Source organism: Falco rusticolus, chromosome 16 (genome assembly GCF_015220075.1).
Source record: "Falco rusticolus isolate bFalRus1 chromosome 16, bFalRus1.pri, whole genome shotgun sequence".
In the NCBI taxonomy this organism is placed as follows: Eukaryota; Metazoa; Chordata; class Aves; order Falconiformes; family Falconidae; genus Falco; species Falco rusticolus.
The window spans coordinates 6,489,337-6,513,138 of NC_051202.1; the positions used below are offsets into that span (position 1 = coordinate 6,489,337).

The 23,802-nt window shown below is 42.1% G+C and overlaps 1 protein-coding gene across 1 annotated transcript; it reads left to right on the top strand.

The window, feature by feature from the left end:
* Window positions 1-1,411: 1,411 nt before the first annotated feature.
* TTC12 (tetratricopeptide repeat domain 12) lies at window positions 1,412-20,027 on the top strand. The gene is given in 22 exon segments (XM_037409976.1): window positions 1,412-1,514; window positions 2,080-2,120; window positions 2,122-2,232; window positions 2,830-2,860; window positions 3,421-3,498; window positions 3,998-4,119; window positions 4,938-4,997; window positions 5,967-6,038; window positions 7,663-7,723; window positions 8,010-8,198; window positions 8,780-8,849; window positions 10,090-10,178; window positions 10,769-10,934; window positions 12,541-12,633; window positions 12,803-12,866; window positions 13,865-13,999; window positions 14,548-14,649; window positions 15,362-15,430; window positions 15,768-15,869; window positions 16,739-16,838; window positions 18,581-18,806; window positions 19,698-20,027. Coding segments are annotated over 22 exon segments (2,148 nt in total). The 5' UTR covers window positions 1,412-1,423; the 3' UTR covers window positions 19,774-20,027.
* The last annotated feature ends 3,775 nt before the right edge of the window (window positions 20,028-23,802 follow it).

Sequence of the window (23,802 nt, forward strand, 5' to 3'; positions counted from 1 at the left end):
CTAAACTCCAGTTCAGCTGATCTTTCTATTAACCAAAGAAGTCCCTTTCACGGATTTTTTGCCCATGCTACCCCATTCCTGATCCCTGCGTATGAACAGAAGATGACTTTGGGCATTAAAAAAGGCAGATTAAAATGATCTTAAACGCTCCTTAGGGAAATAACAGGCCCATGCTGATGTGCTCCCTGCTGTTAGCTGCCAGCAGGGCAGCTACCCTCCTTGCTGTGCCAAATCAAGCCCAGATCTATGTTTTGATAAAACAACATGCAGGAGGGAGCAGCAGCAGATCGATCTCACTTCTGGTTTGTGCGCGCTGGGGCTGCGAGGCAAAGGCCGACCTGTTCAGCAGAGGGGAAAGGAGCATATTCCGCTCAGCAATCGGTGGAGCATTGTGCTGAGATTTGAAGTCAGAAATTAAGCGAGGAAAGCCAGGATGGAGACAGTGGCTCCCCGGAGCCTCCCCGCTGTGCTGTAGGTATCCGTGCAGGGCTCACCGGGAAGGGCTGCGGCCAAGGGCCCCTCCGCACCATTCTGCACATTACAGCCATCTGTACATTGTGAGCCCATTCCTGGTGTGCAACCAGCCGATCTCACGCACCGAGATACTGTTTTACTACAGGTTGCACAAGTCTGGATGCCACCAAACAAAGCTGGCATGCTGCAGTACAAAGTTACAGGCGTTATATACAAAATCTTACCACACATTCCTTGCCAGGCCCATACAGATGATTGACTACGTGTTTGCATAGCTATTACTTGTTTTGCTACTATGCATGCTGTCCGAGGAAAGGTCTCGTGGTGGGCCTGGGCCTTTCTCTTACAGGGTGATTTTCAGCATTATAAGGCAGGTCATTCACTGCCAGGGCGAGGCTGAAGGCCCCAAGAGCTCACGGAGCAGCTTAACGTGAACAAGGCCACCACAAACATCGGGTGTTCTGTTTTGCCTCTCCCAAAGCTGCCTCCCGCGATTGCAAGTCCCTTTATTAGCCATTCCTGACGACTCCAGAGGGTCAGCCTGACCCGAACTCCGTACACATATAGTTTAACAATCAGAGTAGGAAGAATTCGGGAGTTTCCACAAACGCAGGGGCCGCGCTGCGCCAGGAGAGGGACCCCTCGCTGCACGCTGGAGCCGCGGGGGGCCGCGGGCCGTGGCGCCCCCACCCCCGCGCTGGTTTATCTAAGGGAGGGCAGCCCAGCCGCGGACAGGGCGGAGGACAGCAGCCGGCTGTGCCCGGGGGGCGGCGGCGCAGCCACCCAGCGGCACCGGAGCCGTGACGGTCCGCGCTGAGGCGGCGGCGGGCCCCGCGGGTGAGGTACCGGCCAGCCACAAAATGGCGGCCACCGCCCGCCCGCCCCTTCGTTTGCATAGCCCCGCCCCCGAGGGCGCCGCGCCGGGCGCGCGGCCGGCGGCGCGGTTGCCATGGCAGCGCTCGGCGGCCCTGGTGGCGCCATGCTGGCCCCGCGGCTGGAGGAGGATTTCCAGCGGTTCCTCCGCCGGGTGGACGGCGTCAGTAAGTGTGCGGGGGGACCCGGGCTGGCCGGCCGCCCCTGGGGGGCTGGGGGGGCGGGGCTGGGGGTCGGCGGGGTGGTGCCGCCCGCGGGGAGGCGGTGAGAGTCGGTCCCGGGCCCGTTCTCCTCAGAGGGGCGGTGGGACCCGGGCCCGGGCCCGTTCTCCTCAGACAGGGCCCTGGGGGCTGAAAGGAGCGGGGGAGGGAAGGAATGGGGAGAGGAAAATGCCCGCTCCCCCCTTCCCCGCCCCCCTCCCGCCCCGGTCCGAGTTTGGTCTGTGCGAAGTCTTAAGAGCTCAGGTGTGGTGAGGCTTTGTGGGTGCCCAGAGTTGCTTTCTAAACCTAGGAATTTTTATAACGCAGAAGCCGTAGGTAGCGCTTGGAAGTGTATTTGTATACAGGAAGCTGTATTTGTAAATATTTCCCTTTGTAATAGCCGGGCTGCTCGCCAGTGCCTTCAAAAGTGTATGTCATTAGAGGCGCGACTGGTCTGCTCCCTCCAGGACCACTTACAGTCCTTTGTGTATATCTCTTCTTAAATATATTTTTTTTTCCATCCCCTTTTTAGCCACTTTACTGCAAGGCTTGAATTCCACAGACCCAGCTGTCCAGGAAAAAAACCATTGCTGAAATAGAGAAAAGGCTCCATGACCCAGAAACCAGCAAGGAGGAAGAAAGCAGGACTGCAGTGAACAGAACTGTCATCAACGCAGGACCTTCTGTAAGGGTTTTTTTCCCTTTGAAGTTCAAGCTGCATGCACTTTAGGTCTTTTAAATAACACTAATTCACATTCCTTGCCCAGGAGAAGAAGTTTTGAGCAATACTTACAAGTATGTTCTGAGTGTGACTTTATTTTTTTCACTAATTATTTTATTGGGAGGTTCTTGCTGTTGCCTTCTCTTTGCCTTAAGACTGCTAATAACACAGAATACTTCTGTTGGATTTATCCAAGTTGAATGGGAACTCTGAGGTGTCATAACTTGTAGCTTTTACCTGCGCTTCAGGAACTTAAGCAAAACTAGCCAAAGACAGAAGGGTGCCTTCATTAAGTTCATTAGGCTTTAATTCCTGCAGTAGAGTTTGGATTTCAGTGGCGTGTCCCATTAAAGGAAATCTTTCCAGTAACGTAAAAAATTATTAAGCCCTTACTATCCTTTGCTTAAGGGTCAATTTGATATTCCCAGTATGCATCAGCCTGGCAGTTACGGATACCCAGTAGCTTTAAACAGCTTAACCAAGTGTTCCCTTGCTGCTCTCAGTTTTACCAAAACATCTATGTGTGTACATGCATGTGCTGTGTTTCTCCTTTTTTTTTAGGATACGGCAAATACAGAGGCAGTGAATGCAGGTAAGGCAGTGTTCTCTCTAGTATTTAGCATCACTTCGATCTGTTTTAGTAGAGATGGAGTTAAGGATTGCTGGTATTTCATGCAAGACCTAATTCCACTCCTGCCAAAGTCAAAGCTAACTTCTTTAGTGACTTCTTAATAAAAATACAGTCAGATCTAGCAGCACACTCAAGGATCTTACCAGTGTGGCTGTACTTGTTCATAGTAGGAGGCTTGTTGTAGTTTTGTTATCACATTCTGGCCTCTCATCTAAAAAGTTAGTATTCTGAATTTTAGAGGAAACAAGTTTTTCTCTAGAGATGAGATACTTTGAGGCAAGTATGCAAATCCTAAGTGGTCTTTATCTGTATAGCTTGTCATTCGTGTTTCAGTTAATTGTTAAAATGTCCCCTTTAATATTTTCTTTGTAGAGAAATTACTCAGAAATACCTTAGAAATTACTTTTTTTCCTCATCTCTAGATTGATTTTAATGAAGCTTTTCTTTTGTGGTTTTGTTTTGTTTGGTTGTTGTTTGTTTGTTTTTTTAACTAAAATACCACCAACTCTCCTGGCTCAAAGACGGCTTTCTAGCAATTTTGGAACAGGATGCAAAAGAACGAGCTAAGCAAAGGAAGAGAAACGAACGCTTAGCAAATGGTAATTGCTAAAGGTTTTTCTAGCTAATGCCTTCAAAAACTACTTAGCAGGAGCTGGGCTGATTTAAGAGGCTGTTGAGGTACCTCTGTTAGTGCCATTCTTATGCACACTGAGAGTGCTTTGGTTGTCTGATGTCCGCAGCGGTGATTAGCTGGATATAATGGGGTTATATACTTCACAGAGTTGTTGCAACCTGTTCTTCTCCATACTGCCATCTTTATGCTAAGGGTTTGGGATGGAGGGAGTGAGTCTGAGTATTTCAGAGGTGGGTTAGGTAGAGACAAATGCAGTTTGCCCTCTGAAAGAGGAATGGAGATCATGTGCACTGAACAGCTCACAGGTCCCTTGCAAATAATGGCTAGTGAAGACAGCTGCAGTGAAGCTGGACTGGAATCTTGATGGCTGTTCCAACAGGAGACTGGCTTCTGTTTCCTCAGTCACCATTTGGGGAAATAAAAACCAAATGCATGTTTTTGAATACATGTCTGTTATTTTGCAGCTCTGAAAGAGAAGGGAAACGATGCCTTCAGGAAAGGAGACTATGTCATAGCCATTCAGAGATACACTGAAGGTCTGGAAAAACTGAAAGATAAGCAGGAACTTTACACAAACAGAGCACAGGTCAGTGTGTGGAAATGAGCTACCACTATACTGCTTTTACTGTTACTTTGCCAGGATAGAACCTAAGAAGATTGTTCTGTTATATAAGTGAATTTCCAAAAAGGTAAGATATGTTGCCTTACAGAGAGGCTTAAAAAAGGGAGCAGACAATTTTTCCTCCTCTACCGGGAATTAATGAGTTCTGCTTTGCTGCCATATTATCAACAGTTAATTTTTACTGTGGCTGGAAGTCAACAGCGATACAGTGCAGACTGAAGATTTTAATCTTTTTACAAACTTAATGAAAGAGTTGCACAAAGAAGATCATTAAAGGTGTAAATTCTTCCCTCTTGATCAATGTGTCCAAATTCCTCAGAAGCTTTAGTTCTGCTGTGGCTAGTCATTCCTCAGGGGGTGTTTGTGTCTCCTCCATCTTGGATGTGGCACAGGTGAACCCCTGCTCCGCTTGAATAAGTGGGGAACAAATAAATAGTTCTAGTTCATAGTTTTATTTAAATGCACTGATATTTTTTTTATTTAGTTTGGGATCACTTTTATAACTAGAATGTTAACGTTTGCTTTGCATTCTCTACTTGCCTTTGTATAATCCATGTGTGTATTGAATTTTTTATTATTAAATTTATTCTAAGTTACAAACTCCAAGCAGATGGAAGACATGTTTAAGAAACAGATGGTAATTATCCTGCAAAATCAATGGCTAGGCAAATCAACAGACTGACTTTATCTTTTTTTAATTAGGTAATGTTTGTACAATAGTTAGTGGAAGTTGTTTGAAGTATTCTAACTGTTCCATCTGAACTCTCTTGGCTTTATTTCAGGCCTACCTGAAGATGCATGAGTATGAAAAAGCCATTGGTGACTGTGAATGGGCATTAAAGGTAACTTTGACAGGAATCTGTCTTTTATGAACAGGTTAAGTGCTCCTGGAAGGCAGGTTTGTGGGTAACTGATGACATGGAGACAACTTGCTAATGGAAATGAAAGAATATGGTGGTGGTGCACAGATTCCTGCATCCTGAGTTAACTTGAATAGTGTAAAGCAGTTAATATTTCAGTGCTGCCTGTGTGCAGAAGCTTTTCTAGCTCTTAAGAGATTTTAATTAAAAAGTTTATTATAAGTGGTAACGAGCTATTAACTGCACACGCTGGCACACGATATCTTGCCTACCCTTCTAAAAGGGGAAAAGGACCTCTTTAAGCTCACAAAGACCGGATCTGGTGGGAAAGGTAAAGATTATATAAAATGCCAAAGAACTGAATCCAAATTATTCAATTGTGTTACATCAGCAGTGTCCATGACTACAACACAGATTATTAATAATATTGGCAGCACCATTTCAAGAAATCGGTATTTTTGACACACAATTGAACTGGAAAAGATTACCTAATCTGTTAGTGTTGAGCTAGATGTTTCCTTGCTTTGTCTTGTGCACAGCTAATGAAAATTAGTACCTTTTTCATTCCTGGCTAATCAAAAGACACACGGAAATTCTGTTGTTACAGAAGTCTGTGATTGTAGACTTGTTGCTGCAGGCCTTAATACCTAATAGCATAAGCGTCTGCTTATATTGCCTGCAGTGCAGTTTTCTGGGAAGGATATTCGCACCCGCTGCTTTCCACCTTTACCCAGACCGAGGCCTGTGGTCCTTGCATAGGGAAGGAAAGTTGGTACCAGGAGGTAATAATTCAGCACATAAAATTTAGGTGCATCTAGTAGATGGTATGAACACCCACTTCTCTGCTTACAGTTATTTTGGGTAGCTATAACTATTAATCAGAAGGCTGGAAAAAATATTAAAAGGTTTAAATTTATAAACACATAACTAACAATTCCTTTTTTAACACAGTGCAATGAAAAATGTATTAAAGCCTGTTTTCTAATGGGGAAAGCTCACTTGGCCCTGAAGCGCTACAGTGAGGTAAGCTGACCAAATCTTGTGGCTGTGGGACCATGTTTTGTTCTGCTTTTGATGTGATGTTGTGGGTGAGAGGCAGAAATCTGTGACCTTAAAAATCGGTCATATGGAAGTATGCTGAGCCTTTAGACTTCAGAGAAATTTTCTGTGCTTTGCAAAGACTAGTAATTCTAAAGTCAAGTCTTCTTTCCACATCTAGTAGAATAGCCTGTGTCCTTTACTTTGGTACACACAAAATGTAGAAGGACGCTTCTGTGTAGCTGTACACTACAAGATTGTACTCTAATCAACCTCAAAAGAATGAGGGAATTTTCTACTCAGTATACATGGTTTATCTGGTGGGAATTTGTCACCACTCGGCTGTCAGACACCAAGACAGCAAGCTTTATCTGCTGCTGTGAGGCTTGAGTCTAGACTGGGTGAGTGTTTGAGGAGTCTGCAAGGATTGTGTGTTCACTCAGAGGATCCCATGTTTGGCACTTCTGGTGAAGTGCTTCAAGATAGATATTAGCAGTGCATCCTCGGGGACGTGGTAGTGCTGGAAGTGCCATATTTCAGCTCAGGTAAGGACCAGAATGAAGGAGTGTCCTTGTCAGGTACTGCAGACTCTTGTGATTGCAGTCTACTAGCAGTGACTATATTTCCCCCAAAGAGACAATTGAGTAAAGTATATTTCACTTCTTTTATCTTAACTTGCTCTGTGCAGCGGGTGTTACTAATCTGTTGCTGCATATAACTAAGAAATGATTGCACATCACCTGTGGATGAGAAAAATCTCTACAAATTTCAAGTTAAGTGAACTGTTAAGATGAAAGATGCTAGTGAGAGTGATTATCATTTTTTTTTCCAAGATCCTAGTGAAATGAATGTTGAATAAAAGATTTCATTGTGCATTTCATGCGTGAAAACCTATGGAAGCATAAGTACTGTTAAAATAATGGAACATTCTAATAAGAAATACTTAAGCTTGAAGTAAGCTGCCGGATATTTTAGTGCAACCCTGACCTTTCATCCTCAAAAATAATAAAGAGCCTGAAGAGGAGAGCAGCCAAGCTCAAAAGCATTTCTGATCTTGTCAGACATGACTTCACTACAAGTAACTGTAGAGCATGGACAATACGAGTCACATGAAATCCACCTTGAGTTGTTCTTGGCAGCTTGATCTGCGAAGAGGGGTCTTCCCTGTTGTAAGCTTGGTGATCAGTTTATTTCTGAGTGTATGCTCAAGATACACAAAATGCACAAATAAAAGATAAAGATGCACGTGCCTGATCTCTGCTAGTAATTACAGTTCCTGCAGGTTTAATGCTGTGCCTCATCTTCTGTTTTCTCACTGAAACCTTGCTTTTTTGTTCCTGCGAGTATGTTCATAGGTTTTGTACTTGAAATTTTCCTTTTAGTTTGAAATAGCAGGCAGATGTAGGGACTGAGAATAATATTCAACTTACATTTTTAATTATGAAAGCTTTGACTTGTGTGTTTCCATAAATTTTATTTTTCATGTTTATTAAGTACTGTGGCCCAAGAACTTTTGAGCTTTAACAGGGTGACTCTGACTAGGATATATTCTTTTCATCATTTTCCCTTTTATATCTTAAATTGAGAGCCCATTTCTTTCTCTGTTAAGTCCAGGCAGTGTTATGAGAAGATCTTACAAATTGATCCCCAGAAGGAAAACCTATTTAAAGGTAAGAAATAGAAATTTTTACACTGCCATCCCTTGTTTTCTGGTCAAGATGGAACTTAATTGAAACCACCGTGCTGCTCTTCAGACCTTTCAGTGGAGTCTCTTCATGCAGCTGTTGTTTCTGATTGTTTCTTCTTTAAGCTCTGTTTCACTCCCCAGAGCTGTGGGTCATTCTCTGCATCTGTACGTAGAATCTCTCTGTCATGGAGTCAGCTTCATCTTTCACTTAACATTTGACCATCTCAACACATGCAACTGCCATGCTTTGTTTTCTTTTGACTTCCAAGATTGCATGAACGAGGTAAACTTGGAGGAGAAAAGAGTGAAAGATGAAGAGAGAACAATGAAGGAAGTTCAGTCTGGAAAGTTTGCTGCTCTGTCCATAAAAGAACTGCTACAGAAACTTGATAGGCCTGACCAGAATGTCCTGGACTATACAGGAGGGATCAGACTTCTGACAGGAGCCGTGAAAGACTGTAAGTCTTTGATGCAAAGGTTGTTGATCAAGGGAGTTATAATCCAAGTAGATGAATACAAGTGGAGTAATTTTTAAAGGAATGGGGAAAACTATTCCTGCGTTTAAAACATCAAATCAGCAATATTTGATATTTCAAAATTTATGGCCAGTAGAAATTTACATATATATTTTTAGAACTAGACCGATGTTGTAGCTGAGCTGTTAAGACTTCTTAGAGATTTGGGTCTCTTAAGAGCTGTTTCATTTATTTAGAAATATTTGTAATTCTCTGTTGAAGCAAATTGATTTGCACAGCTGGTCTCATGTTTCAGTCTACCTAAAAACCCGTTAAGTTGAAGTCAGTTATTCTTTACAGCACGAGGCATGAATTAGAGCACTCTTCAGCTTCAAAGGTGCTTCTGCTTCAAGTTGCATTCTTGGAGCTTTTCCACACTATTAATGGTGTTCTTTCCCCAGAGCTGTTGATTCAGTGACCTTTTCTTTTAACACTCTGTTACAGAAGAGCAGGAGTCTGCCTTCACCATAATACATCGGCCAGATAGACCATAGGGCTGATTTGTTTATCTCTGAATTTTTCAGGCACTGAGCAAACTTTATTTAGAACAAACAATGGCTTCAGTATCCTCAAAGACAACGAGATTATAAGACGGTAAGAGCTCTCCAAAGGAAAACAGTAGGGTGTAACAGCATGAGGAAATGAAAATATTGTTTTCAAGAAACACAATCACCTCTTGAAATGCAGATGAAATGATTAAAAGATAATGCAATAACAGATTTTAATGTCTGAATGGTCTGACATATCTGACTTCTGCACAAACAGTGCTTTCTTAGATGCAGTGAACAGACAGAATTAATGAATTTCTGCTTTTGTCTCCTATTTCTGTACAGTTATCCTCTCTCATGGTGAGAGCAGATTTGTAAAAAAAAAAAAAACCAAAACAAAAAAAACCAACAACACCAAACCCAAAAAACTCAAAAACAAATGAAAAAAGAAACCCACTAACTAAAACCCCTCAACTTAATATAAAAGAACATCTGAAAGCACTTAGTTGCCTTAAGAATGCCTGGCTAGACTCCCTGGTGCTACTGATTGTCATCAGTAAATATTTGGCCATATAGCTCTGTAATGTAACCTGTGAAACTCCCTAATCCTGTAATCAAGGAAGAGGGTCATCTCTGGTGACCTGTATCTTCTGCTGACGTTATTTTCTTAGTTGCCATTATATTGTGTTTTGGTAATCAAGAAACAGATCTGACTTTGTTTATCTGTATTGCTTTATAAACATTGTTTTCAGAGGGATCTCTTGTCTGAATGTGTATTTGTAGAGTCAGGTTCAGATAGATAATGGGAACAAATAAGACGTACAAAATTTTCAAATCGCATCTTTTGCACAATGAAGTTGGTTCAGAAGAGCACGCTTGGGTTGTGCAGGGCAGGAGAGCTGTTCTTTAAGGCTCTCAGTGGGAGTGCAGCACAGGGAGTTCTTTGGGGCTTATTAGTGTTTTGAGTGTTGCCTGTAAACAGACTTCAGAGATCAAGCACTTCCAAATTGGCTCAAAGATTTTCCTCTCTGGCTATTCACAACTATCTCAGTGCAGAACTGAATTTATCACTGTTTTGTGCTGGGGAATGCCTGTATAGGGTCTGGGCCTGTTGAGGGGAGAGTAGAGCTACTGGATCAGAAATCTGATCTTGGGGGAGGTCCTCTGGAAAACAAGTCTGATAGTCGTAAAAATGTTTAACCAATGCTCTGGGCTTAGAGCTTATGAGCTGAAGTGTTTGTGTGGCAGAGCCTCATCTCTGTGGGGCTTTGCTGATTTCCCTAGCCAAAGAGCTAATTGTTCGATACGTCCTTTGCTCTTTTTACAAGCAAACATTTCTAATTTAGGGGCTTTTGTGCGGAGAGAAAAAACACTGCTGAAGTGGAAATGACTGTATCTCTTCTCTTCCTTTGGCAAGCAGTCTGCGCTGGGAATGGTAATACTATGTAATCCACGTTAATCATTGTTAATGTACTGTTAATATGGCACTTACTGACTCTAAAATTGTTGTTTGGCATGAAAGTCACTTTCCCAGAGCACTTGGGTCTAGACCTTATCGTAAACAAAGTTTTACAGGTCAATACTATTAGCAGCTAACACAAGTTTGGCAGTTTCGTGCATCATGAGGTGAAATTTCCAGTCTGCTTCTGTAAGCTTTTTAAATCTACTGAAGGGGTGGAAAGTAAATTCCCTGTGATTATTGCTGCTCTTAAGATAATATCGCTTGTATCATTTTGTCTTTTTTAAGCAGTTATACCAGCAAAAAGCAGAGTTTTATAGAAGTGCCATTAGAGAAGGCTGAATTCCTTTGACATTCACCCACAAAGATTGGTGGGTGTTCTGCCTTTACCATTGCACTGCAGGAGTGTTATGCAAGATGAACACATCAGAGTCAATGAGCACATTAGTGCATGAAATAAAGACATTAAACTTGTTAAATCAGCACCTAGGGGGAAAAAAATTGTAAGAGTAATGGGGATGTCATTGTGTGTGACGTTATTCTTGGATTTTCTCTTTCTTTAGCAGAAAATCAGCGTCTTCTATTGACTCACCCTGATGTGAATGCACAGCTGCCAAAACTGCTGTCTTGTGGGGTGTCAGAGATCCAGAAGGCAACACTGGCACTAATTTCCCTTTACTCAGAGAATGAGGATGGGAGGAGACTGCTGGTCAGGCACCAGGACCTAACCAAGTAATAAACACTACTGTACCTCAGAAACATTGCCTCAGTGCCTGAGTTCACAGCTGTTCAGAACTCATTCCACTAGCACCAAGGGGACAGGCTTTCTGAAAGGAACATAATGACACTGAGACTTCCGTCCTTGAGGGACGGGCCTAGCTAAGCAAAATTAAAAGGCGTGTGGGAAAAACTTTAGTAAAGTTTGTATCTGAAGATGTCTGTGAACATACAAAGTAAGGGCTTGTTCCTGAGCACGTTCATGTAATTTTGAGGTGTAGTTACCTTGTTGTAAACCAGTAAGTGTGTGTTTGTCAAGCACAACTAGCTTATGCTGTTGTCTCTTTCTTAATAGCTCGTGGCTTCAAGCTGCGACTCTCTTCTCATTTTGTAATTGGTATTTATGATTATTCAGTGTTGCCATGACTCACTGAGTGCAGAAGGAAACAACAGTTGATTACCTTTATCGTGTTATCCCTGCTATTTCTTTCTGGAGTTAAGCAGAGCAGAAATTTTAATTTACTGTTTTGTACTACATCGTTTGAAGTAATGGATGAGCAGAAAAGATTCTCCAACAGTTCTATACGCTTCACTATATGATATACAACACTAATTAGAGATATTTTTCTTTGGGAGGAAAGGTTAAAGAAATTACACATCTGCAAGGATGCTTAAAAAAGGCAGATAATATCACCATGTCCTGAAATACCAGGAGGCTGAAAAATCTTCTGTCAGCTTCTGAAAGAGATCCTGGGCCTGATGGCTTGAAAAGAGTTAGGAAGTTCAGAAAGTAATGTTGCAGATACTGAGCTTCTCAGCAGTCGGATCATCATTAGAAAGAGACAAGACTATAGGTTCTCTTACTGTGCTACAAAGCTGGGGAAGAGTGGCAGAGAATTTCAGCTCAGTGGAGGAGCACGTGGAAACCCCAGCATACGTACTACAGCTGTACTTACTGTTTGGCAGAGCTTCTGGGTTCACAGGCTGAAATCGTGTGAATTGTATGCAGTTCAAATCACACACCCACAAGCTCACACTATTCCAAAAGCTCGAAAGGTGAATGCTATGATGGTCTTTTTTATTCAGGCAGAGGTTAATTTTTTATCTCGCTACCATAAAGCTTTGTAGTTAAATGCCTTCAAAGACTGTTGGGTTTGCTTAGCATGTCCTTTTAAGCCATGCAAGCATCAACATTGACATTCCCTGCAGGCCTTTACAGTCTGTTGCAGCTGTTCAGTACTGGGCTGTGCTGATGGTGTTCTTGGTCCTGACTGTTGCATTCGACTTGTCTGTCCCCAAGATGTTCGCCAGCAGCAAAGCAGCTTAGCTTCAAAAGCCTGTGAAGCTTACATGTTGATGAAATGTTCTGATGCTGACAGAAATTTTATATGTGTTAAAATCACTGTACTTGTGCAAGGAGAGACGATATTGCGAGAGAATCTAGTGCCAAAATACTGTTCTAATGGCAGTTAGGTGACTGAGTGTATTTGGAGGGCAGAGCTTGGTCTGAACACAAAGGAGTTTAAGATCATAAACTGTGTTGGTGTGCTAAAAATGCCATTTTGGTCTTTAATAATTAAACAAAAGCTGACGAAAATTTTGGTTTTTTTTTAAATAACAGATGGTTGCAGATTTTGATGACATTTGTCAACAGCAGTGATACCAGGGCTAGCAGTGCCATGAACATACTGTGTGATTTAACTGAAGAGGAAAGGTAGAGGTTTCTTCATTTGTTTTTATAAAGTTGTACTTTGAAATGTACTAAATGAGCTGGTGATAGAGGCTAGTGATCTTGTCTTTATGTTGCTGTTGTGTTGCCTTTGTCTGTGTTTTTTGTCTAAAACTTTAGGTGTCCGAATGTGGCTTTCTTTATCCCCCAACAGGTTCAAAACCCAGTGTCGTGTCATGTTTTCCACAGGTGCTTTACCTTTATTCACCCAGTTGCTGGTATGAGAGATCTCAGTTTCTTTATTTCTGATTTACTTTTGTGTAAACATGTCTTACAACCACTTTTCCAGTTTTACAGCCAGTTGCTCTTAGACAGAACCCCTCTGGTACAACTGCAGTAGTTACCACGTTTCTGGTTCTGTAGGTGTAAGAAATGCAGTTTTGTCATATGCTTTGTTCAGGAAAAGGTTCTCAGTCTCCAATGCTTAATGCTTACTTTCTTCTACACATTACTAGTTTAATGTTCAGTGAAAACTCTGGACTTGGTTGCAGGTTCCCACTGGTAATCTCTCAGGCCAGGATTTCACCCTGGGCTTTGTGTTACGCTCTTCTTAGTGTGACTTTAATCCGCTGTCATCAACTTGTTATATCTTGGATAGGGACTTCCTCTGTTTCTTTCTAATCTGAGAGGTCAGGGTGAAGAGGTGGCATTAGGTGACAAGGCAAAGATGTTTAGTGGTTCAGATCCCTTTCCTGGTTATCGTTTATTTAAGCTATAAACTTACAATACTGTTGGCACAGAAACCTGTCCTCAGGAAGAGGGAAGACGATAGGGAAGATTGGTTCTGTTGCAGAACAGCAGATACAGTTGGAAAGGAAAATACTTCCACTTCTCCAAACAAGCACCAAGACAATGCAGTGATTATAGCAATTTTACATTGCTTGTTGCTCTCTCCTTTTGAAAATACTTTACTGGAATTACAGCTGCAGCAGAGGATGTTCTGTTCTGTGACCTAAATAAGTGATAGTAGGAAATATTCACAGCCTGAGGTTAGGCACCACAGAATCCAGTCACGTTTTCCCAAGACTCTTAAAACATCATCAGGAGATTCATTGTGAAAATGAGGGTGACTTGCAGACTTGGGACAATCAGGATTTAGCATAGGTGGGTGAGAGATTCTGGAACCCTGTTTTCCATTGCCAGATGGATAGGAACATGTATTTGTTGTTTCCTTGTCACTTGTTCTTAATTTGTTATTCCACTCTTCTGTTTTTAGACTTCTGCCAGGCTGGTGAACCCGGCAGCCCTTGCCCGTTGCATTGGCATCATGGGGAGCCTGTGTGCAGATGTCGTCATTCGAATGCAGATGGCTGAGTGCAGGGAGTGCTGGCAAGCGTGCTTAAAGCTTGTGGTAAAGAAACTTGATGGCTCCCTGGAATGGTGTGTTCAGCCCTGCCTCCTGTGGAAATGGCACTGTGTGATCATGTTTTCTGCCTCCCCTAATAGCTCTGAACCCCTGACTGAGGTCTTTCAAATCTGGCAGCTGGATAAAGGTGTCAGAGCGGTCCATTGTCCACATAAGCTGTGGATGGATAGATGGGCGGAGGAGAGTGAGTGGTCCCTTATTGTAAGTGGCCCCTTTCAGGTTAAGGATGCGGTATGAACTTAGTCCTCAGAAACTAAAGAATCCAGAGGGTGGGAAAGGATCCTGTAAACTGCCCAGACATCGGAAGTTTGGAGTGTGCAGCTTTAGATCCCAAAGTGAAACAAACACAAGAATGAATCTGTATCAAAAAGGTGTCATGAGCTCTGGTGCTCACAGGACTTTTTCTTCCTTCTGAGTTCATGGTGCATCAGGGGAACACCGATGCCCCGTGTAAGTAAGCACACTGAATACACACTGAGGAAGTGCATATTCTGCACCTCTGAACTGATTGCACTCTTCTCCTCTGTACACAGGACGAGTGCCTTGATGTCAGCACACCCACATACCAGGAGTGTTTATTTGCAGTCCTGGGCCTAATGATGAACCTACTGCTTGAATCAAATGCGGTCATCCAGGTATACAAGATCTATGAATGTTCTTTGGTAGCGTTGTTCTTATAATTACTTCCTCAGAGATTCAGAGTTGCTTGAGCAGTAAGAGCATCCTCCTCCCTTGTCACTGTAAATGGGCCTGATAGAAGCCTGATACCAGAACATTCCAATAGTATAGGCAAGGGAATGATCGTGGAATGTTGTGACCTTGCAGTCTGTACAGTGAAAAAGAACTTGACTGCATTAAATGGATTTAGAGCCCTCTTTCACAGCAGGCATGCTGGAGCACTTGAAGGCTGCCACCCCTGGATTTTTGTGGTGTCCAGTTAATTTTTAATTTTTATTGGCATTTAAGGTTACCATTAAGGGTAGTTCACAGAGTGTGAAGTAGAAAAAAATTACTATATTTTCTCCTCCATCACCACCACACACCCCCATATACCCACAGTTATGAGAGAAATAGTATAAAGTACACACCTTTCCATAGTGGTATAAGTGCTTTGTTTGGCATCTGTCTCCAATTGTGTGATATTCTTGGGTGTTTGGCACGTTCCAAAATGATTTAAAACCAGGGGTTCCATCAAGAAGGAAGAATTTCTTAAGTTACATCTGGGTGCTGAAGTGTTAGCAACTTACTGCCGTGTGTGCCCCAATCTCCATTGGATTCTTTGTGGTAGAGTACTTTTGTCTGTTAACCCATTTCTGCTCTAACAATGAGTTTTTCACATTGTTTCAGAACTTCGCTGTGGACGTAAGCAGCAGGTGCATGTCTCTCCTCAAGGATAAGGTTGGAAGGATTGTGACAGTAAGTAGGATATCTATGGACTAATGAAAAATTAGCTGGGCTGGTTTCTACTAGGATTTTTTTTCAATAAATAAACATACGGGGAGTTGTCTTGATCTCAGCTTGGTCTCATCTCTTTCTACACTGAGTCTTTAGAATCTGTGCTGAGTTCAGTTTCCAGTAAGCAATGAAAAAGCCATGTCCTAAAGATGTTTCTCATTATATTTCCTTAAATTTCTCCTTTTATCACTTTAATTACTTTGATTTTATTCTGAAAAACTAGAATAATTTGAAAACTTCTCAAAGTAGTCTGAACAAATAAACTTTTTTTTTTCCTTCTCACTCTTTTCTAATTAAGAGAGCCATTGGAGTGCTAAGTCGCATCCTGCCAGCGTCCTCCTCAGCAATAGAAGAAGCAGTGAAAGGAGGGGTGGTGAAGAAAATGATCAAATTCTTGAAAGTAAATTAATTTTTAAAAATTTACTCTATTTTTGCTTGTATTGTCCCTTAAGAAAACTGTAGTTACCTCTGTGTTTAGCCTCCTTTCCTTGGAGAAGGACCTGTGCGGTCACTCTGACTGCATGTGCCTGCATCCCTGTTGTCTGTTGTAACAGTGCTCTCAAGTTTAATTTTCAGCTAGGTCACCGGTTTGGAGACTAGACTGCCTTCTGTAGTCTGGTCCATAGCCCAGATTTTTCAGCTCTTCCTGTATGAGTCAGATGCCTTTGCACAGCTCTGCTTGCAGAGACCTGCAAATTCAAGAATCCACTACTGCAGGCCCAGCTGGAGGATTAAATCTTAAAACTGGTATGGTCTGATTTGGACCACTGAAAAGCAATGGAGCCCCTTCCCCTAATTACCAGTGAGTGCTAAATCAAACCTGGAAGCAAAGTTTCCCTAAGTCATGCGTATGTTAAAACTGTAGACAGCGTTTTGCTGTACACCTGTGTATCCAGCAGAATGTGTATCCACCCAGCCAGATGTGCATTCTACAATTGGCAGATAAAAATAGTCTAGAAAAATGTGCCATTCAGCTTGCCTCTTGTAACTAGCAAGCATCGGAGGAGTTAATAGTTTGAAAGAAATTGGGCTCCAGAAATTCAGAGAATTTTTTATGTTCGTGGCTTGCAGGAAGGAGGTGGTTCTTGCGTCGTTTTCAGCCTGTGTTCATCTTGAGAGATATACTCTACAAAGGTCTTAATTTGGTATTTGAGGTTACGTGTAAGGAATACCTAACTGTCTCCATGATACTTAAGCTATTCTGTAGCCTTGAGTAAGTTGGGGTATGATGTATATTGTTAATGTATGCCTTACTCTGATTACATCTAGACTGGAGGACAGATCACATCCAGTTACGGTATAAAGACCCTTTCCATCTGCACCAGAAGTAACAGGCAAGCTCAAGAAGATCTAGTGAAGTCAGATAAAAGTAAGTGACAGCTGCACTAATTAGAGGTTGAACACAGAGATGTAATCTCAGCATCATCCAGATATGTTCTTCCCCATTAGAATGGATCTGAACACTGGGTTTCACTCTTGTAAGACTTTTACCGTGTTTTCTGAGTCATGTGCCATTTTACATCCTGAAATAGTGCTTAATGAGCCTTAGCTCTGTGTGTGGATGGAAATAGGCACATCAGATAATGAGCCTGAGTTAGAGAAACGCTGCTTCAGTAAAATGGCTTGATATGCTTTTTCAAAGCCACAGGTATATGTGTTTTGAAAGAAGTGTTGTAAACTGTAACTGAATTACGTTTTATATCCCAAAGTTAGTGGCTAAAATAAGAAACCTCATTTAGACATCTGATTTCCAGAGGCTGAGGCTGTTTATAGTTTCCTTCAATTCACATGTGGATATTTGGCCTGGTATTAAAAGGAAATTGATATGGAGACAGAATGATGCTATCAGACAGGTGTCCTTGGGTATTTTTGAGCATATTTGCTCTAGTCATGTGGTATAACACTACTTAGATTGCTTTAAAACCCAGGTTCAATTAATGCTAATGTACCTACAACAGAGAATACTTAAGTTTTATCTAAATGGTTCAACCTGTCAAGAAACTGTCAGCTCGTGTAGTTCAACTTGAACCCTAGGGATTTCCACTCATTAAAAACCTCTCACGGAATCATCTTCCTTTTGTACACCCCATATTATTTTCAGTATCGTCTGTAGATGAACCTTTCATTTCCTCAGATTAGCAATAACACTTCACTCTCATTCTTTCCACCAGAACTTTGGGTATTAATCTTGCGAGAAGTCACTATTACGTATTTTTGTCACCTCTGTTTGCCAACCTAGACGTTGCCCTGGTGCTAGGAGCCTGTTGGAATCAAGCTGTAGTCCCATGACATTAAATTGCATTCCAGCTGGGCCACTTAGTTCAGCTTCTGCACCAGCGCTGATGCCGTCTGGAGCAGCACTCCCTTTTCAGAAGATATTGCAGCAGGAAAGGTGGGATGTGATCTGGAAGAACAGATGGGACCGTTAAAGAAAAGCAAAGCAAACTTATGTAACCCCCAAGGAAACTTCATGCATGTGAAAGCTGTGGCTGTATTTTATTTAGAAAGTGGTTTATCTGAATGTTTCCAGATTCTGTAGCTGGAGGTGCTGCTGCTGCTTACAGATGCCAGCAAGAGCTATACAACTCTGTCGAGTATAGGCAGAATGCTCTGCCACTCCACATTAGTTATAGAAGTAGATGAGCTGGGCTGCTTTATGTTAGCTAACCAGATACAGAAAGCTTTTCTATGTTCCTTTTTTTCAGCTCTTCTTTCTGCAGCAGCATTTCTGTCAGGTGTAAGTGCTCTGCTCTGTGCATGCCCTGCCGGTATGGTGGGGTGAGAGGCCAGTGCAAGATCCTGCAAGCAGCAAAGGTGGCATGTTCAGTTTCAGAGAAATGTTAAATGCAGAAACACGAGCTCTGTGCTAGAGAACCTCTTAGAGTGTAGGTTCAGTTTTGTGAGAAAGACATCTAAGCAGGTGCAGCTGAGACTGCATGCTGGATCCTGAACCTTGCTATGAAATTCCCTCGCACCTCCAGGTTTCCTAGAAAAATGCCCAACACTGAACAATGCTCACTCCCTAGGAGTCTAGGTAAAGACGGGAAAAATATCAGTGCTACTTGAACAAATCTGTGTGCATTCTGTACAATTAATCTCTCTTTCTCCCAGGGTTCAGTGTGCTTCTGAAGCTCTTGGACTCAGAGAATGAAATGATTGTGGGAAATGCTGCTTTTTGCCTTGGCCAATGCCTCGCAGTTCCCGGAGCAGCGACATCCTTACTGAATTCTAATGTTGTGATGATTTTGTTGAAACACGCTGGTGGTGATGCTACAAGAACTTCAGTGCAGGAGAATGCAGCCATTGCTCTAGGAAAGCTTTGCGTCGCCGAACCAAGGTATTGTAAAAATTATACTTGTTCTCCTGCACTGTTTGGTTGTTAGCAGGTGACAATTCTTGAAAAACTGACCAGTGTAAGTCAATTCTATTTGTAGAGCAAGCAGGTACAGGGCAAGTGATTAGTTTTTATAAATGCTCCATGAAATCTATTCCCCTTCCTCCAACTAGAATTCCCACTTGTGGTACTGTCCTCACAGTACTGCTTTAGGGCTCCTGTGGTTTTATTCGTCTGTCTTAACATGTTTTATAAGGAGTTCATTTTATGCTGCTTTCTGGTGTTACCTGCGCTAGAAGAATGGAAGGAGGAGGAGTGGTGTTACACAAGTCTGTAGAGGTCAGAACAATAAAGAGAGCAAAACCAAAGTATAAATGTCAGCAAAGCGTGTCTGCTGCTGCCTGCTAAGAATATGTCAAGCTGTAGTTAGCTGCAAACTGTCAGCTGGATCTTGAACTGCATTCAGGACGGAGGAGCTGAGTTCAGCTTATTAATATACATCCTGAACCGCTGCAGACAGCAAGGAGTAATGCTTAAGTTCCAAAAAGTACCTTGCTTCCGCTGGAGCTCCCCAACGAGCGATGAAGTATCTGCTCTGAGGTTTTGCAACACACTGGAGAGAGAAAAGGGAAACACCTGACTTTCTTAGTTTTGTTAATTTGAAATGTCACCTATTTGAGCAGTTGTCAAGTATTATTTAGTTTTATTTTCCTTTTTGTGGGAAATAGTGATCTGGAAACTCTGTTTCTCATACTACTTTAGGAGGAATTTATCGAATGTGGCATTGAACATCCTTGAGAGTTTGGGCATGGGGTATAGCAGAGCACTGGAAGCTTAAAATTTTTATTGTTAGTAATCTTGCTGCCCGCAGCAACCTTTCTGTTGTCTTTTCAGGCATGTTATTCAACTGCGGAAACTCAATGGACTGGCTATCCTGAACTCCTCTATGAAACACGTGCATAGTGTCTGAAATCTTCAAGAGACCTTCAAAATGTGCTGTTAATATCACTTGCTGTTGAGTATTCTCTTCCTTAATAAAACTAACTCAAAAGCACATCAACTTTTCAATTGCCTGTCAAAGTGTGTGCTGGTCCTCCGTAGGAGCCAGTGAAATAATATCAGTATAAGTATTAGAAGAGATAATTTATTATCTAGGCTAACAACTAAAACAATGGCTTGCATTAAGCTTATCTTTGCTTTAATAAATGATGTTGTCCTTTCTTACTGGTGATTTCCTTGCTGGTTAATCATTGGCCAATGGCTCCACCTAGTCTATTTTCCAGTTTGGGTCCAGTATCCAGTGTATTAGAAGTAAATAGAAAAAAAAAATATGAGTTGTGATTTTTGAAGAATCCTTTTTCCTCCCCTCCATACGCTGTCCTCTGGTGGGCAGATTATGATTTGGTATCGCACTTTGCTTAAACCTTAAACCTCATACTTACCTGCTTAAATATGTTGGTCTTAATTTCGCTAAGCACTCAGTCTTAGTGTTGACTTATGACAATGAGGCTTGTTTATGAATTATGGGCTGTTTATTGTAGTAGCGTTACGCTTACTATCTTTGTAAATTTAATGGTATCTCTTTGTCCTTTACTTTTGTGTGGAGTTTCCTGATCTTAAGCGCTTTCTCATGGCCCCTTGTGTTCATCTCTAATCTCCTCTACAGTTACTTATTTTTTTTAAATAATAACACAAATGGTGCATCCTTCTAGTGTCTTTTTTCTGGAGAGGTCAAAAATGAATTAGCGCTAATGGCAAGTGTAACTTGAAAGGAAAGGGAGTAATGCATTGCTCTTACTTCCTATGTGTTACTCCAAAAAGGCAGTTTAAGATCCTTCTGGAAAGCGTATCTGTTGAGGACTCCAGTGCTAACAGAACAGCAGCTACAGTACTGCGGGCAGAAGCCTGTCAAATTTAACAAATAGTCTTTTTGCAAATAAACAGATGCACATAGACACAAATCAATACTAAAAGCTTGTAGAACTTCGGCTAGATGAGGGCTTTGGCCATAAATACTTCTTTTGTCTTGATTTCAAACACAGGAAACAAAAGAATATATTACATTTATATGAAGAAGCACAGGTCAAGTCATGTTTGACCTCAAAATGGCTCTTCAGTTTGCCTCCTTGACACATGTGGGTGTCTATTCTGTATGTAATCTTGTCCCTTCAGAACAGTGGCTGACAAATTATATATCATCTCATTTTCAAAATAGCAGCTGAATCATCTTCCCACTTCAGAAGGAAATTCTTGCACCTGGTTTTTCTCCCCTGACAGTGAGAAGCACACAATTGATAATATCACTGGGGTTTTTTTAAGCTCCTGCCATTAATTTATGCCCTGCCTAGACAAATATGTAACAAATGCTGTGTGTAAGGTTCAAGTAAGGGTTAAAATAAGCACTATGCTCCAAACCTGACAAACGCCACACATTGTCTTATGGAAAAAAAGTTATTGAATCTTGTGTTTACAGAGGCAGGATGTCAGAGGGGAACAGCAGGTGGAATGTGTCACCAGAAAATTACAGGAGAGTCAAAATCCTCTTAAAAGCCTAAAAGCTAAAGATTTTCTTGATTTTTTTTTTTTTTTTTTTTTTAACTTGACAAGCTGTGTTTTACTTAATGGAACCTTTCACATGCCAGTTGCTATTGTCCCCTGAAGAACATGGTGATCAGGTAAGAGAATTGCTTCAAACTTCTTTCTGCAAAAGATGTTTGAGAATTGATTTGTCCTCCTCAAAAAGAATTAACTGTTGCAGAATTTTTACAGTTGTACCAGGTTACCAGCAGGAGCTACTGACATACGGGGTTGGGAAGCAGACTTGAGCGATCAAGCAGTTACAGAAGGGGCATTGAGCTTGTACAAGCTGTCATGTCAATTGAAGAACAAAGAACCTGTCAGTAGATCCGAGCTGGGAGTTGCTGTGGATTTATGGTTCACTTCTGTAGTGTCTTTATACTTGTGAAACAGTTGCACCAGATCTTAGTTTAGGAATATATCTTGACTGGTGTTCGGGTAGTATAACTCATGACAGGCTGTGGGAAGAGACCGATGCTTCTCAAGGGTAAGTGGTCTGCAGAGACTATGAGTGTACTAAGTACTGTTTCCAGCAGAATTACATCTTTAGTTGTAAAGTTTCATGCTGTTTAGTCTTAACAGTTCCAAGGCCGGTGTCCATGCTGATGCATGATGCCACTTTTTGTTTGTCAAACGTGATGTGGGTTGAATTGCAAATTGCAAACTTTGATCACAGGATGCAAAATAGCTTATCTGTTCTAATCAGGGTAATGCAGGCTTGTCTTCACACAGCTGATAGTGAGGCCAAGCCCAGGCAATGGTTTGACTGTGAAACAGTGAAAGAAGCAGAAACACAACTGGGAGCTGTGGAACTTCTGCAAGTGGAACCTTCTGGAAAGGGTTTGATGTGTCGGCAAACGTGACAAATTAATGTGTGCTGGTTTTGGGTAGAGGCACTGACTAAAACTGGGGCTCTGTGTGTCAGGTGCTGTGCAAGTGCCAGTCGGGATTGTTTTCTTTCCCAGACAACTTGGAGTGGGGATAAAGATGAAGTGACCTGACCTTGGTTACCACATTCAGGTGAGTGACATGGCTAGGACTAGAAATTTTATCTGTCGGCACCTTATCTGTGGTATTATCTACTAAACTACATTTTTTCAGTTTGCTGAAGGATGGATAATGGCTTATTGTTACTTCCCTAGAGCAATCACCTTGTCCTCAGTGTCTTTTGCAGTGCTTTTCTGTCTTGTCGTTATTCTGCTTATCTGACTTTTGCTCATTTTTTTACATAGGATTTCCACTGCACCCCCAACAGTCATGGCTGTGTAATGTTTTATCTCCTCAACCTGCATTGCTCCACATTTCCTGTCTCTGAGAGTTTCACTCGCTGTTTGTGTCTGTGCAGGTGCCTGGCACTAAAAAGATGCCTGAAATACACTGCTTACTATCTCCAGATGAGTATTTGCAAGGATACTACAGCCTTACAGTTAAAGCTAAAAGGAGTGTAACTATGGCTTTGCCTAAGAAGCCTCTGGTCTCTTCTTTGGTTGTTATGAAAGTTTAAATTGTATGCTTGCTTAGCATTTGTGGTGCTTGTTCTTTCGCTGATCTCATTCCTTTCTCACCAAAGTGTTAGTCCAGGGTGCTCTCAGCTAGGTGGGGTTAGTTGCTATACTGTAATTTGCTTCTCTTCAGCGTGTGTTGGCTTTTCTCTGTGTCTCTTGAATTCAGAATATGCTTTGCGAATGCTTGTAAGCCTAAGGAAGAAAGGATCCATCAGGCTTGATAGAATGATAGAAGCAGCACCACCAGCTGCCTTCCTCTGTGGCCTAACCCTGCTTGGAGGGTCATGGGGAGAGAATGTCCATCTTATTTGGGCTTACAGAGCCAAACATCTGCATAATGGATTGCTTTAGTGAGGTGTCTCCATCTGGGATCCGGACTGATCCTTGCGTATATCTGTCTCTGCACAAACTGGCAAAACCTTCTGACCCATATTGGGTTGAATTACAGAACAGTTCAGTTGGAAGGGATCTACAGTGATCAGCTAGTCCAACGGCCTGACCAGTTCAGGGTAAAACAAAGTTAAAGCATGTTATTAAGGACATTGTCCAAACACCTTTTAACACTGACAGGCACAGGCTTTGATCACCTCTCCAGGAAGCCTGCTCCAGTGTTTGACCAACTTCTCAGTAAAGAAATGCTTCCTAATATCCAGTCTGAACCTCCCCTGGCGCAGCTTTGAGCCTGTTGCCCTCCTCTGGATGAATTCGAGAATTCACGTGCTTCTGAACTCGGGCTCAGAACTGCACCCTGTGCTCAAGGTACTATTTTAACCCTTCAGACAGAAAGAGCTGCCTTGCATGGGCAAACTCTCGTGTTTACAATCACATTTTCCATCTTTGCCACACACGTGAACGCTCTTCTTTTGTCAAAAATCAATTGATTCCAATTGGTCCAGGCTTTTTTTCTTCTTTTTTTT